The sequence below is a fragment of the Nyctereutes procyonoides genome, unplaced genomic scaffold (genome assembly GCF_905146905.1).
Source record: "Nyctereutes procyonoides isolate TBG_1078 unplaced genomic scaffold, NYPRO_anot_genome, whole genome shotgun sequence".
Taxonomy (NCBI): Eukaryota; Metazoa; Chordata; class Mammalia; order Carnivora; family Canidae; genus Nyctereutes; species Nyctereutes procyonoides.
Window position 1 is genome coordinate 14,928,751 of NW_026575042.1, and position 15,766 is coordinate 14,944,516.

The 15,766-nt window shown below is 35.6% G+C and overlaps 1 protein-coding gene across 8 annotated transcripts in view; it reads right to left on the bottom strand.

Annotated features, from left to right (window-relative positions):
- Positions 1 to 15,766, bottom strand: part of RBMS3 (RNA binding motif single stranded interacting protein 3) — a 684,622-nt gene that overhangs the window by 130,628 nt on the left and 538,228 nt on the right. For all 8 annotated transcript variants that reach the window (XM_055321498.1, XM_055321501.1, XM_055321500.1 and 5 more), the window contains exon 7: positions 10,369 to 10,475. In XM_055321498.1, the coding sequence (XP_055177473.1) occupies positions 10,369 to 10,475 (107 nt within the window). The remainder of the gene's footprint in view (positions 1 to 10,368; positions 10,476 to 15,766) is intronic.

The window sequence follows — 15,766 nt, forward strand, 5'->3', positions numbered from 1 at the left end:
TTGGATTTCTAAAGTAAAGAACCAATATAGCTTTCTCCTCATATGCAGATAGGTAGGCAAATAAGAATGTTATAAGTAATAGTAGAAATAATTCAATGTGTTAGGTTGATGACTAGGCTAAGGAAGATATATGAATTTTTACATTGGGTCAAATGTCTGATGATCTTTATGAAGTGATTACAAGTCACTCGTCACTCATAGGCTTCTTAAATATGAAAATAGGATCAGAGCTTTTTCCAAATTCCTTAGAATTTTACATTTTTTGGTTGAGTAGAGTAAAACCTTTTGTCTTTAAATCCATAACAATTGACAATTGACTCTAACACACTCTTCAAATAAAGACCATTAAATAAAAATAGTTGGCTGCATGCATTGGTACAGTTACTTTTGACACCCATGCACATTGTTTTTTATATCAATGGAAGAGACATAGAATTACCCAGTAATTGGATCTCACTCAATAACAGTAATTATAAAACAAGATACAGTTGATTCTTGTTACTAGCAGCAATTAATTCTATAAAGCCACCATGAACACTGAATTAGGAATACCAACTCATTGCTACTAGAGGAAATACAGCATTAGGTTCCTACAAGCCTCTGGTCACAATATTTTCATCAACTAATTAATATATAACTTTGTTTTAGTTGTGTTTCTGTCTAAAGATAACTCATTTAATATATATTTTTGATTCATCAACAATGAACTCAAAGCCAACAGCACTATAAGTCATGCCTGAACAAAGCTTATCTCCATTTTTTTTCATATTGTCTCCATTAGGCACATCACAGATTTCTTGCACTTAGAAGCATTTGACCTCACTTCAGCTCTACATTTGGGGACCATTTTAAACAGTGAAATCACCAACGAAAAGCACAAGCATGTAAAAAGTGTGGCCCTAAATAAAGTAAGAAAAGGACACTTGTTTACAGAGTAAGAGTTAACATAAGAAAACAAAGAATCCCTTGTTCAACTTTATCTGGGACTGTGCATACTTAGTGACTCAAATTTTTTTTTTCAAGTTCATTACTTGAATTCCAACATCATTAATATACAGTGTCATAGAAGTTTCAAGTGTACAGTATAGTGATTCAATAATTGTATACATTACTCAGTGCTCATCATGATAAGTGTACTCTTCAATCTCCAGCTGACTCAAACTTTTTACTGCTCTACACAAGTGACCATGAAAGCACCGTGAGTATTAATTCTGGGTTACAAATAAATTTTAGCAAGTAGGTAAATTTGCAAGTATGGAGCCCATGTATAATGATAATCAACTTTATAATTTTAAAAATATTTATTTATTAGAGAGAGAGAAAGAGAGATTGAGGAGCAACGCAGAGGGAGAGGGAGAAACAGCATCTTAATCTTAATTGATTGAACCACCCAGGTGCCCCACTATTGTAACTTTTTTCAAATGATAAAATATCATGAGTGTGTCTTTCAGTAAACAAAAGGAAATTTTATAAATGGCATTAGTACTACTATTCATAAGGATTCTAAAAACTCCTTACACAAAAGAATTTGTAACATCACTCCTGAAATCAATTAGAATATGGAAGGTTAACAATTATTGACATTCAGCACTATGGAGCCATAGAATATGCAAGAAAATTCCTGCTTCCCAATTCTTTGTGAAGTCTAATAAGTCACCAGTTTGTGGTATTAGGATGCTTATTCTGTCAAAGATAATTGTTTTGAAGGAAACTAGAACATATTGAGCATAAGGAACACTTTTCATACCCAGACGTGTACCAGCACTTTCTAAATCCAAAATTAATTGCCATTATTTGCCAGAATACATAGGTTAATAATTCATTTTCTTTCTCTTTAAAAACATCAACTATGTAATTCATCAGTTCTCAATAGTGGCTCAATCTTTTCCTTGGTATCTAGCAATAGTCCATGTTTTCTTTTACTTTTTTTTCTTTTTTCCTCCATCCAAGTCCCTCTCTTCTTCTCAGCTCTTGGCTTACATGATTACATGATCTTCAGGAGAAAAATGGCTAGAATTTGAACACAATCTAATGTTTCAGTGATAAATAATGCTTGGAATGCAGATGATGATTTGGAAAGTGATCTTTAAAAAACCTTAATAAAATGTGGGTCAAAGTGAAAATAAATTTCTACTTGTTTTATATTTTATTAAACAAGTAAAAAATTCAGCTGGAAAATATGACATTAGTAGTAGATTTCCTCTCAAATAAATTTTGTATCATTAAAAATAATTCCCATTTGGAAAATAAATAGACATAACATGAAACTGGAAACCAAGAACTTAGGCATTTGAGTCATAAGAAACACATAGCAAAGCTGGCTTTCAGATTAAAAAGCCCTGAGTTGTGTTGATGATATTATGAGAGTTATAGTAACAGCTTAATACTGGAGTGATTATAGTTTTCCAGGAACTGTGCTCAGTGCTTTACCCTCACCACCACATTTAATCCTTCCAATCACTAAATATTCACTTTTCAGCATTCTCATTCTACTGATGAGGAAACTGAAAAACTTGCCCAAGTTTGTCACTTAGCTCAAAAGCTGTGGATTTGTGATTGAAATGCTAGAGTTTGCCTCCTAACCACTAAAGTAGAGTGTCTGGTAAAATATGAAGAACAGCAAACAATACTAAGCACATCACAGATGTTGACATGATTCCTTAAAATTCAGAAAGAATTATTATTCTCAATAGTGCATTAGGGAAGGATGCAAGATTTGTTATAAGACACCCAAGCTCCATTTGCTCCTCTAAATAGTATTCTCTCTGTGCCACTCAGTACCCTAGATAAGTAACAACATGGAGCTTTTCAACTCTGGGGTGATTTTCTGGTTTGGAAATGCATATAAATCAGTTTCTCAGTTACCTACCCTGAGAAACACACAATCAATCAAAAAGTTAATGGTTAGTAACAAGACAAGTGTGCCTTGACATTTTTGTGGCTGCTACTTTTGTTATTTTTATTATTTTTATTTTGTCCTTGGTTTTCTTTCACTGTGGTATATAGGTTTGGAGCTAGTTCCAGCTAGTGATTTTACTCTTGCTATATTAAATTATATTCTATCCAACTTTATTTTTTTTATTTTTAAAGATTTTATTTATTTGACAGAGAGAGAGAGAGAGAAGAGCACACAAGCAGGGGGGACGGGAAAGGGAGAAGCAAGCTCCATGCTGAGCAGGGAGCCCAATGAGGGACTCAATCACAGGACCTCAGGATCATGACCCGAGCCAAAGGCAGATGCTTAACTGACTGAGCTACCCAGGCGCCCCTCTACCCAACTTCTATTTATTTGTTTGTTTGTTTGTTTGTTTATATTTTATTTCAATTCAATTTTATCTAACTTTTAATTGCCTACTTTACAGACAGAGAAGATTTTTGCCATTTTAGTTTCCAAAGGGATGGGAGAATCTGTCTGTATGCTTACGTCATGTCCAGTATGTCCGGTCTTGTGCCTTTCACATAGGGTACACTCAGTAAGTGCTCACTGACGGACTGGATTCTTTGTGTTTAAACTGCTTCTTTTTCAATACTACTTTAAAACACACATATACACACACACCCACAACCTATTTCAAACAGAATTCTTCTCTTAAAAAGATCATTTCTGTAAAAAGTAGTCATATACTGAGAAAGTAAGAAAGTAAATAGGAGACACAAGGAGATAGAGGGTCTTCACTGTGTATATACATTTCTAATACATATTCAGGGCAAAGGTCATCCCTTATACCTCATTATGTCCTGGGGACACAGCATAAAGACTCAATTATGGAAGGAACAAATCTTTTATGACAAGAGTACTGGTGATTATGGTAGTGGAGAAACAAGTGAAATTCAGAATTATAGTGCCAACTCTGTGAGCACTCAGTTTCTTTCAGAAAAATAAAAACAAAAGCAAACATAAAAATGAGCACATATCCCTCAAAGAAAATGTTTACCCTAATGGGAATATAGGATTAACTTTTTGTCATTGAGCATAGCTATCTATCTATTCAGAAATCTAAAAAAGGCATCTTTGTCTCAATCATAAATGGATTTAGTCAGAAGGAATAATTACTCCTAACACCTTGAGGATAGTGAGGAGGAGGCTGGATGCTTGGAATCAGGTTTATCAACTTTGCCTGCACTTGGCTCTGGACTTCATAACAGTATGAGAAATCCTATTCTCCTACATGACCTTTGCAGGCTTTCATTCACTTCCTGGCACTGAAGAGAATTTTTATTAATAGTAGCTGTGAATGGACAAGAGGTATACAACTTTCTAGCACAGGGGAAGTTTTCATCTATCACTGAAAACAAGTTGATTTCAGGTCTGAAAATAGACAACATATTATCTGAGTTACAGGTCATAACAGATCACTTAGCTTAAGTTGGCTGTGATAAAACTGATAACCTTACATTTCAGCTTACTAATAGTGGATTTTGTGGGTGCCTTAACGAGAACTAATTTAAGGAAATTAAAGTAGATTCTCAGTTTATTCCCCCTCTTAAAGGTTTTCAAAGGAACAGGTCCAGGCAGAGCCACAGCATTCCCTATGGCAAGGAACAAGATTTACATCTGGTCTGTGTGAATGGTACCCCCTGGTGTTATGAAGTGCGTGTACTGTGTATCCCCCCCCCCCCCCCCCCCGTCCTCAAAGGCTTGTATCTTGGGCAAATAGAAATGCACTCAAATAAAATGTCTTCAAGATATAATATATCATCATGTCTCCTCTAAAACTTGTTCGTTACTTGGGAATAGGTAAGAAATTTCAAACTTTAGTATTCTTAGAATGCATCTCCAAAAAGCTTACTTGATTTTTCTGTCCAATATAACATAGTAAACTATTCCTGGGAACCTGAGTGCTGATTATTAACAATATTGTTTTAGCTCCATTAGTTCATCTCCAGATCTAGACTGTGAAGACAATCTCATTAAATATTTTGTATCCATGGTAAGGAAAAATGTCTTCAGAACATCACATAGAGAGAACATATTTGTTATTGCTCATCATTTCAAAATTGACTCTAGCAGGGAACCGTAAACCAGATAAAAGCAAGAAACACCATTTTATTGCTTTAGTTTTTATAATAAAACCTTGGCATTTCTTCACTAGACATTTGAATACTTTGTTGGGCTACTTCTTGTTCAATTGCCTTGTCTCTTGTTTGTGTCCATAGCCAAAATACTATTTCTTGGAAATACAATTCCTGATGCAGTTGTTATCAATGACATTTACTGACTCAATTACTATAGAGCTTGGGAAGATCTTATGAAAGCTAGACTAGAGTTTTGAAGACAGTGAGAAATAGTTTGTTGATGACATTTGCACTATTTAAGGATAATGTCCCAGCCTGAAAACTTGGTGAAATATCACCATCTTCTGTGATTTGACACTCAGCATTTACTTATATTTGAAAATTCTGAAGGAAATCCAGTAACTAGTCACAATAAATGTCAACATAAAGTAATTTCAAAGTTTGAGTGACTCTAATCATTGTAGTAGAAAAATTCATCCTTTTATTTGAGCCATTCATCTTTACAACATAGTTGAATGTTTTTGATCAGCTGTGCAAATTATGTGAGTACCAAACAAATTTGGTGTTTTTTTCATTGGTCATTGGGAAAGCATTGTTTGGAAATACAGGAAGAAGCAACAGTTCTTCTTCATGTTCCTGATATTATATGTGTGTTTGTGTGTGTAATTACATATATTATTGAAAATATATTTGTTAATTTGCTTGTTTATTTTTAATATTTTTAAGTAGAGTTGACACATAATGTTATATTAGTTTCAGGTATACAATAGTGATTTGACAAGTTTGTAAGTTATGTCATGCTCACCACACACATAGCTCCCATCTGTCACCATACAACGCTATGGTAATACCACTGACTAGATTCTTTATGCCATGTCTTTTCTTCACATGACTCCTGATACATTTTTTTTTTTAGATTTTATTTATTTATTCATGAGAGACACACAGAGAGAGGCAGAGACATAGGCAGAGGGAGAAGCAGGCTCCCCTGCAAAGAGCGTGATGCAGGACTTGATTCCAGGACCCCGGGATCATGACCCAAGCCAAAGGCAGACACTCAACCACTGAGCCACCCAGGTGCCTGACTCCTGATATATTTTTGATTCTGGATTCCAGATTCCACTCCTGATTTCAGACCAGTCATTTGAGAGACCACAAACAAGATCAATTTGGGAAACATTTTGCCTGCAGTAAAGAATATGGCCTCAGCTATAATGGGATATCTAGTCAATGCATTTCTTGAAAGTCATAGTGATGATAAAGTGAGACCATTTCTGAGCTAGAGGTGACATTAAAAACATTTCATCACAGGGCAGCCCCTGTGACTCAGCAGTTTAGCGCCACCTTTGGCCCAGGGCGTGATCCTGGAGACTCAGGATGGAGTCTCACATTAGGCTCCCTGCATGGAGCCTGCTTCTCCCTCTGCCTGTGTCTCTGCCTCTCTCTGTCTCTGTGTCTCTCATGCATGAATAAATAAAATCTTTAAAAAAAAAACAAACATTTGATCACCATTATGGCATAAACTTTGGCCAATCAGAATTTAAATGTTGGAGTAGATCCTGGGAAACTCCTTGTTGTACCAGCCAGCACCCCATTCTTATAAGATAGTAAGAGGTACTGCAGGAGGCATCAGAGTTGGAGGGGTTGCACTGATGGACTAATGCCAGCAGTTATTTACCTAATGAAACAAATATGTTTTACTATTTTAACAAGCAGAGTGGCTTTTCTGATATATGGAAGCTGAATATGAGCCCCATGCTTGGCTCAAGCATCTCTAGGACAGTGGTTCTCAAATTGTAGTCTGAAACCTGAAGGTTCCTGAGAGACTTTTAGGAGATCAATAGGTCCTCCCCTTTCCAGTGACATGTCTATATGGAGTTATATTTTCTTCATATGATTATACCAAACAGAATATTGCAACAGGTTGTATACTGATGCAGATCTGGCCATCTTTTATTAAGCCGGACATTAAAGTGATTTGCAAAAAAGTAAAAGAATACCATTCTCAAAAAAAAAGGCTTTGAAAGATATAATATTTTCTATATACATATGATATTTTTGTTAACATAGGATGGGCTTATTGTTTTTTGATCAACTAATAAACAATATTTTTTAAGAGTATAAAGGGAGATACTGAGATACTGAGATCAAAGAGTATGTGAAATGCTACACTAAGAAATAAAATGATAAGAACTGTAGAGAACTGGGTAAAAGAGGCCTAATAGCTCCAATCCCTGATCCTTCTGCTTAGTTTTGTTGTCACTTGAGAGATTAGTTAATAATTTTTAAATATCCCTGTGTATTTCACTTATGCAAATACATGTCCAGTAGCATATATTTGTATTGCAAAACCTTGCTAATTTACACTAATTTATGTGTATAAAGTTTTCAGTACTAGATCTCTTTTGTAAAGAAGTACATTTCACTAATGCTAAAAGAGCTGTTATCAAAATGCCACTCAGAAGAAAATAGCTTTACATAATAAATTAAAACTTTAATTAGCTTATCAACTGTCATGCTTTAGGTGCTTCTAAGATACCTAAACATTTCAGGAGAAATCCTTTCCAAACTTGTTTTTTTTTTTTTTTTTTTTTTACCTGACTTTCAAGAGAGAGACAAAGAAAGCATGAGCCTCATTCTGTGTTATTATCCCAAATGCTGAAGCATCAGAATCAAAATTATCATCTTGTATTTTATCAAAGGCAACAGTGATCGAAAGGTTTACCATTATTTTATATAACCAAAAACCCCAAAAAGCAAAACAAAAACCAACAAGCAAACAAGCAAGCAAAAACATCCAAAATGATCTTGTAAAGTTGAGAACTTCTTATAAAGTTCTTATGAAGCTTCTTATAAAGCCCTTCTTATAATGGGCTACAAAGAAAATAAAAAACAAGACCACCCATTAGAAATGGACTTCAAGGGAAGATCATATCTCAGTCTTAACATGGGATGAAAGAAGGGCACAAAGAAAATCTCTCCCAAGGATCTGACCCAATAGGCCTTGTTTTGGTTAGTTTAAATTCATTCAGTCACTGTGGTCAAAGACCTAAGAGAGAGAATGTAGGTAGTCCCCCCAGGTGACTAATAGGAGCAAATGCAAATTGTCTTGTAATAATGCCACTGATTATAAGAGGAAAACCAATTTCAGAAGTGTTAAAATGTGGAAAAACAACAACAAAAACATGTCTTAGAGACAACAAAATACAATTATTAGCATTTCCTGGTATATAAAAATTAATTAAATATTGCTTACATAGGAATAATCTGCATTATGCCATACTTTATCAGCCATGCTAATATAATGTGCTCTAGCAAGTGCACTACAAGAGGAAATAGAAGCAAAAATATACACTATGATGGGCAAAGTTACCCAACATTCAGAGTGTCTACACCTAAGACCACAATCAAGGTATAAAAATTTACATGCTTATCTCTCAAAACCAAGATATCTGACAAACATATTTGTAATGCATGCCACTTCTTTTCCTAATTTCTTTCCTCTGAATGTGTCTACACACTTGGAATTCCTTTTTTATGGGTCACAGATAAATGTATGAAGGTCCCTTGATTTTCACAGTTTAACAGGAAATGTTTCTCTTAAAAAATAATTTTTGAAAAATAGAGATTAGGAATATATGTTTAAAACCTACATGTAAATTAGAAGATATTCTGGGTGCTAACTCTCCACAATGCTTCTATGGCAATAGTACACATGCTCTTTATCATGATCTCAACCCAAAGCCCTAGATTGGTATGCAGTAGCAAATTAGTAGCTCTAAGTCTACTTTTCTTTTATGTTTATTGGTTTGGTTCCTAAGAAATGTAGATTCAAGGGTGGTGTCTTGCTGAAGGTGGCATCTATTTTGTGGCTGTGATAAAATAGGTTCTTATGTGGACAAAAACTGAGGTTTCGGTCGTTACTGCCAAGTCACCTAATTGACCATCAAGGCTGCTTGGTGATGGTCTATGATCCAGAAATGTCTCCCAGCAAACATTTGACACAAGAGAACTTTAAAAGATCAAATGAGTCTTTCTAGACTACAGATGTCCTGCATGGGATGGATGTCATAATGAGTGCTTTGAGAAACCAGCTGTCTTCTGGGAGCTAACTGCTGATCACTAACCCCTACCCCTACCAATGACCCCCCCTACCAAGGGTAATTGCCTTTCCTCTTCCTTTTTTGAACATAGCACAGATTGCCTTTTCTAAAGTTGAAATATTCAAACCTTTCTTTTCATTAGTTTCAAACGTCTAGTAGTGGTTCTCTTTTTCATGTCATAAAATAATGAGTTATAGATTATAAAATACTTGAACATAACTATTCACTTTAAGAGGGGTCTTGAGACCTGCATGGAAATACTCAAAACAGACAACGGTGTTGGAAATTTAAAAAATGGCTAAGGGTTTTGCTGAGGAATTCCCTATCTTCTTTTCTTTCCTTACAACTGTTGTCTCAGTACTGAAAGCATAAAATGCTGCATCAAGTGGGATGCCTCTTAAATGAGAAATGGATGAAGTAGGTGCTTTGAATAGAAATATGAAATAAAGCTCTTCTGTTGAAATTATGGCCTTGGTACAAAATAGCATTTATTCAAGTCATTCAGACAACTCCATTCCATCCCACAAAGAATAAAAATACCTCTTAGAAGCCTAGATACCTTTTCCTTGTCTTCTTACAACACAAATAACCCAAAGGAATTCATTCCCAAGTGTCACTGGATGCATAAACTTGCTTTTCTACTGTTTTGTGTTTAGAGGGTAAATGGATAATTAACTGTTCAGTGCTTTTCTTTTTGTTGTGAAAAATGGAACCCTCTGTATGAACTTTTCTCCTTTTTGCCCAACAGAAAATGTCATATTTTATATTAATATATAAAATACATATCAATACATTTATGAACAAATGGGCAAATGCATAAATACACATATATGTGCAAGTAGAGTATTTCAATGGTAGAATAAAGTAAATCTAAATTTGTGTTGTTTTCCAAACACAAATATTCAACTCTCACCATTGATTTCACTGAAAATATTTTTTTTTATCTATGATACAATTATGGATTAATTCTTTGTGGATAAGTCTTTCAGTGAGTGTATATTGGGTAAAGGTTTGGTTAAAGACAGAGGACTTATTGTAGTACAGAACTGAGGTCAATTTTGAAATCCTACAGTCCTCTTCAAGTAGTTTTATCTTGAATGCGTTAATACAGGCCTACTCATTTGCCCTCTTTGAAGCCATGTGGTTTTCTACAGGACCCTATTTCATCAGGGTCCCAAATGTCTGTCTTGCCTCCATTCCAAGGGATGTCTGCTGCTATATTTCTGAGCAAAAGTCAGTCAGAACTCACCTCTCCTTCCCTGGGCCAAGGCCTTCCATTCTGGGTGTATTTGCTTTGATTCTGTCGCTTCTTTTGTCCTCCATCAGCGAATTTGCACAGTAAAGGCTCACTAGGGGCTGGGAAGATAAGAAACCAATTCTATATTAGCAAATCCCCCTTAAAAACAAGTGATTATTTGAGTCACAGTAGTGCTTTGTAATGCCTATCTTTTGAAGTTGTCTTGCTTCTGGAGAGATATTTGGCCCCCTTTTAGTCTCAATTATGTTGGCTGCTATTCTAACTGGGTTTCAAAAAAGTACTGGCAGACCATAAAAGAATGCAAAAAAAAATATTGTTGAAAAAATAATCAGCTGAAGCAGAATGTGAACTTGCCTGAGAAGTAAAGAGGGGATGTTGAGTCCTTCCAGTTATATTAATGCTAAAAACCAGACAACAGGTCGAAAATGGAGTCACCTATGCTAAGCTCCCTGTCCCCAAAACAAAACCTAACTTAATTACAAGTTTGGTTCTTCCAGAAATGGAATTTTAAACCAGCCAATCAGGAGTCACCCGATCAGCACTAGAGAGGTAATTTACCTGATATACCCCTGCCACCCCCTTAAGAAAAGTAACCTTGCCACAACCAATCAACTATTTGCCACTATGACTTTCTTATTCCCTCTCCCTTCTGCTATAGAAGCCTCCCATTTGCAAACATCCTCAGATCTCTTTTCTACCTGAGAAGCTGCTGCTTGATTCGTGATTTCTTGAATAAAGCCAATAAGATCTTTAAAATGTACTCAGTTGAATTTTGCCTTTTCACATTAAAAACATATTCATAGCCAGTATTTGTATGTAGGTAAATATTTCCCCCTCAAAGTAACTATGTTTTCACAGTAGAAACTGTAAGATTCTATTTTTGGAGAGAGATCCTTAAGAGCTGCCTTCTAAAAAAGGGAGTTATTTTGCTAATTACAACCAAATCAGGTTTTTTTTTTCTCATTAATCTCTACAATTTCAAAAAGGCTAGAAGTTGATTGTCCATTGAACCCCCTTCACTCCAATTTCCCAGTGAAATCTAGTCAGTATCCCAGGGAGGACAATTATTTAAATATCAAATGAGCCCACATGATAAAATACAGTCAAAAGATATGGCTCTAACAAATGAATCCTGGACTATGGTAGCGAGGGGTGGGAGAGGGATGTGGTGGTCCTAGGTGATTTAAGGAAACTTATTTGATAGTCTTAAAACATTACAGGGAGAAACTTATTCTTTCAAATTTGATGACCCCTCCTCAACCCTACTTGCCTATAAAAATTGCTTGTTGTTACTACAAATATTTAAAAATGAATTAATAAAAATAATGCTACACTGGCCTTAAAAAACTTAGTGCATTAACATGGCTGGAAGGATTTTTTGTTGCTAGTTTATTACAAATATTAATGTGTAAGTTTATAATCTGAAAACTAAAATGAACCCCTTTCCTTCCCAACTCCCTGGGAAAATGTGTTCTTCTAAAGATTAATTGTATTAATGGTTGAAGGGGAGCAGACTATACTCCTGAGGAATATGCCTCTTTGGCATAAGGATTAATTTAGGCTGATTATTTTTGAGAAACAGTACATAAAAAAAAAAAAGCTCTGAAAACTAAGTGGAAGTTCTCCTTTTGTAAGAGACATTGACATTAATAAGGGAAATCTCCATTTGTAACAGGTACCTCTTTCTTTGAATCTGGAAGAAAAGAATATTTTAAATCTTGGGACGCCTGAGTGGCTCAGTGGTTGACCACCTGCCTTTGGCTCAGGTCATGATCCTGGGGTCCTGGGATCGAGTTCTGCATTGGGCTTTCTTCGGGGAGCCTGCTTCTCCCTCTGCCTATGTCTCTGCCTCTCTCTGTGTGTCTCTCATTATAAATAAATAACATCTTAAAAAAAACTTTAAATATTAAGAAATTCTTATCAGTGGAGAAGCAAGGACTTACATTTATGTAACAGCTTTACCCTCGTTTACTGTGCTTTTCCTGGTAACCTTCCATAACTGGCCTCCCTGTCTCTTCCCCAACATCTTCTTTTGTCTTTAGCTGATGATGGTATTTAAGATGGTATTTGGGCCATTTCAGGGAGTTACTAGGTTTTCCTGGATATCTCTATACAGGAGGCATACAGGTTATTAAACCTGTTTGGTTTTTCTCTTGTTCATATGTCTTTATTGGAGTGGGGTGGGGTCTCATCCAAGAACCTAGACAGGTAGAAGGAAAATTATTTTTCCTCCCCTGCATGATCCTAATTCTTTATCCCTCCTTGTATCCTTGCCTTTGCCATGTGGTATTGCTGAGCCTTCTGAATCTTGGTCTGACCCCATGTGTATGGCTCTAGTCGATGAAATGTTAGCAAATGAGACACAAGCAGAAGACTGAAATGTTTTGAATTTTGCTTCTTTTGCTACTCTGCGTAGATACATGAATACACTCAGCCTGGCCTGCTGAAGGATGAGATACAAGTGTAAATGAGTAATCCCTACCATCAGAGCCAAGGCCAAAGTAGATCATCCAATGATAACCACCTGGACCTGTGAGTGAGCTCATCTAAAATCAGCAGGAATACACAGATAACATGCAGTTGATCACAGACCAAATGAGGTAAGTAAAGACCATTCCACAAATATGTAAGCTAAATAAATATTGGTTCAGGTCACTAAAATTTTGCATTATACAACACTATATCTTGATAGATAACTGATATCATTTCCTCCCCATCTCCACTCCAGCTAGGTTGCTTGCATTTACTAATCTGGATAAAGAAAACAAAATGATTATGGAATTCATGAGACTTTCCTTTGTCTCCAAAATCAATAGCGGAAAAAGAAATGAGTGGGTATCTACAAATACATATTTGAAAATCATTTGTCTTTTAGTGGCTGTAGTATTTACTCAATCCTTTTAGTGTACCCTTTATTAGCAGCAGAATTCTATTAATCAATATTGAAGGAAATACTGACTTAAACAGACAGAAGTTCACAACTGACCAGGGGAAATGAAAAATAGAATGTCTTGCCTGCCTATGGAGGCAGCATGAAGGAATATGTAACTCATCCTGGCATACAATTCAACCAGTATCATTCCTCACCAAGCACAAGTGCTTCCCAACTGTCTGTTTTTGGGAGCCTCTAATTTCAGTGACTTAGGTGAAGCCACAGAAATCACACAAAGGAAAGGCTGAATCATGAAGTGTCTGCAGACAGTTGCTGCCATCACATTGAAGTAGTCTAAATTCTTTCTCCAGATGAAGAAATGAAAGGGTAAATGCAATCAAAGATTCTAAGACTGTATATTAAAGAAAATTTCCTTTGAGACTCCAAAAGCATCTATAAATATGTACCTCTAGTGAGGAATGTTTATACATATGTATCATATATATCATTTTACATCTACAATCATTCCTCACTATAGGATACTTTCTCTCTTGCTATTTTAAAAATTCAAGGTATATTCACCCAGTCAAATGGGATGGTCATGCTGATATGTGGGTTTATAACCAGTAATAGAACAAATTTCTCACCAAAGGCAAATAAATCTAGAGATATCTTAAATTTCCTGCTATAAAAAAACGTGGATTCTACCTTTTATGTTTCTTGGGATAATAACTTTCATGAGTCATACTTTCAACTGTCTGAAGCAGGATTCTCTTTATTGTCTCCTAAAACAAATTCTTTTAGAGTACATAATATACTGATTCTAATAGTCTAGAATATGATAATGTCTTCTCTTGAGGTTGTTCATGTTTCTGTAGTCTTTAACACTTAGTTTGGGTACATTTCAGTGTTAGGGGCGGCAGTCTGCTTCCTAGCTCCTTGACTTTCTAGTTACAAGAGACCAGATACCCTTTAAATTTTTTTAATATTTCTGTGACTCATTTTCCTCACGTATGAGATGAGAATAATAATGTTATGTACTTCAGTCAGCTGTTGTGAAGAATAAATAAATTAATGTGCGAAAATGGTTTTAAACAACTATATGGTACCTAAACAATTATTAAAACCACGTTAGCTACAACTGTCATTATTGCTTAGCATCTTTATTAGCCATTGGCCATGTAACAGCTATGAAACCTACTTACTTGGCAGAGTCAGAGTTCAGAGTGTTTCAACAACTGGGCTTATTGTTCCTCAGCTCTGTCCCACTTTAACTCCACGATGGTTTGGCTAAAGAACTTGCAACTGACTCTCCTCCAAGAACAGTAAAAAGATTTGCTCATGGAGAGGATCTATGTTTCCAAAATGGTTCTTGCTGACTGTAGCTTGCCACTGGACCAACCAGCCACTACAGCCCAGGTTTCCCTGAGACATTACCAAGGTTCGGCCTCCTTTATCCCCTGAGTATGATCCAAATCATGTTCTGTTATGTGTGTTAACATTTAACTTACACTGAATGCTCCCTGTTCCTTTTTCTGTGTTTTTTTTTTATTTAAATTCAATTAGTCAACATATAGGACATTATTAGTTTCAGATGTAGTGTTCAATAATTCATGAGTTGTGTATAATACCCAGTGCTCATCAAATCCCATGCCCTCCTTAATGCCCATTACCCAGTTATGCAATCCTCCCATCCACTTCTTCTCCAGCAACCCTCAGTTTGTTTCCTATAGTTAATAGTCTCTCATGGTTTGCTTCCCTCTCTGATGACTTCCTATTCAATTTTCCTTCCCTTCCCCTATGATCCTCCACTCTACTGCATTTTTTAAAAATTATTCTTACTACAGTTTTTTGTTATTCAATTGCTAGAGCTCTATTGGCAGTTTAAATCCATCAAATCTGTATTTCACTACTAGGATAAATACAGTACTGCTTACACGTTATAGGCAAGCAAAATCTGCTGCCTAAAATATGTCTCTTTGGCATGTATACACAAACACGCATGCATATGCACATACATACATATTTAAAGACCTTCTTGGTGAGCCCTTGGAAGCTATAGAATTAGGAGGACAGCACTGGCTGGAAAAGAAAAGGCTCTGAAATTATTACCTTTAGGATTTCTTCTACCTACTGGTATAGAGAAATTTTATAGAAGCATCCTTGAAACAAATACTACCAAATAACAATTTGCCAAAGATCAATTATACATAGACTATGAGATTCTAGGTTGTAAATTTACCTTGAAAATTTTCCATTACTGAAAAAAGAACTTTCAAAACAATATTTTTAACACTAAAGGGAACTTAAAAAGCCATAGTATAAGACTTTTTAAGCTCTCAACTGAGAAATCTTTGTGAGTTGTGTTCTATAGTGTCTTAGAGTCTTCAAATCTTTAGCCACCCTGGTGTTAGAGGATCTTCATAAAGTGTTAGACTATGGATTTTGGTAGTGAACGATTTGTATTTATTGACATTACTATGTTGAAACATCTGCTGTTGCTTTATTGATTTGAAG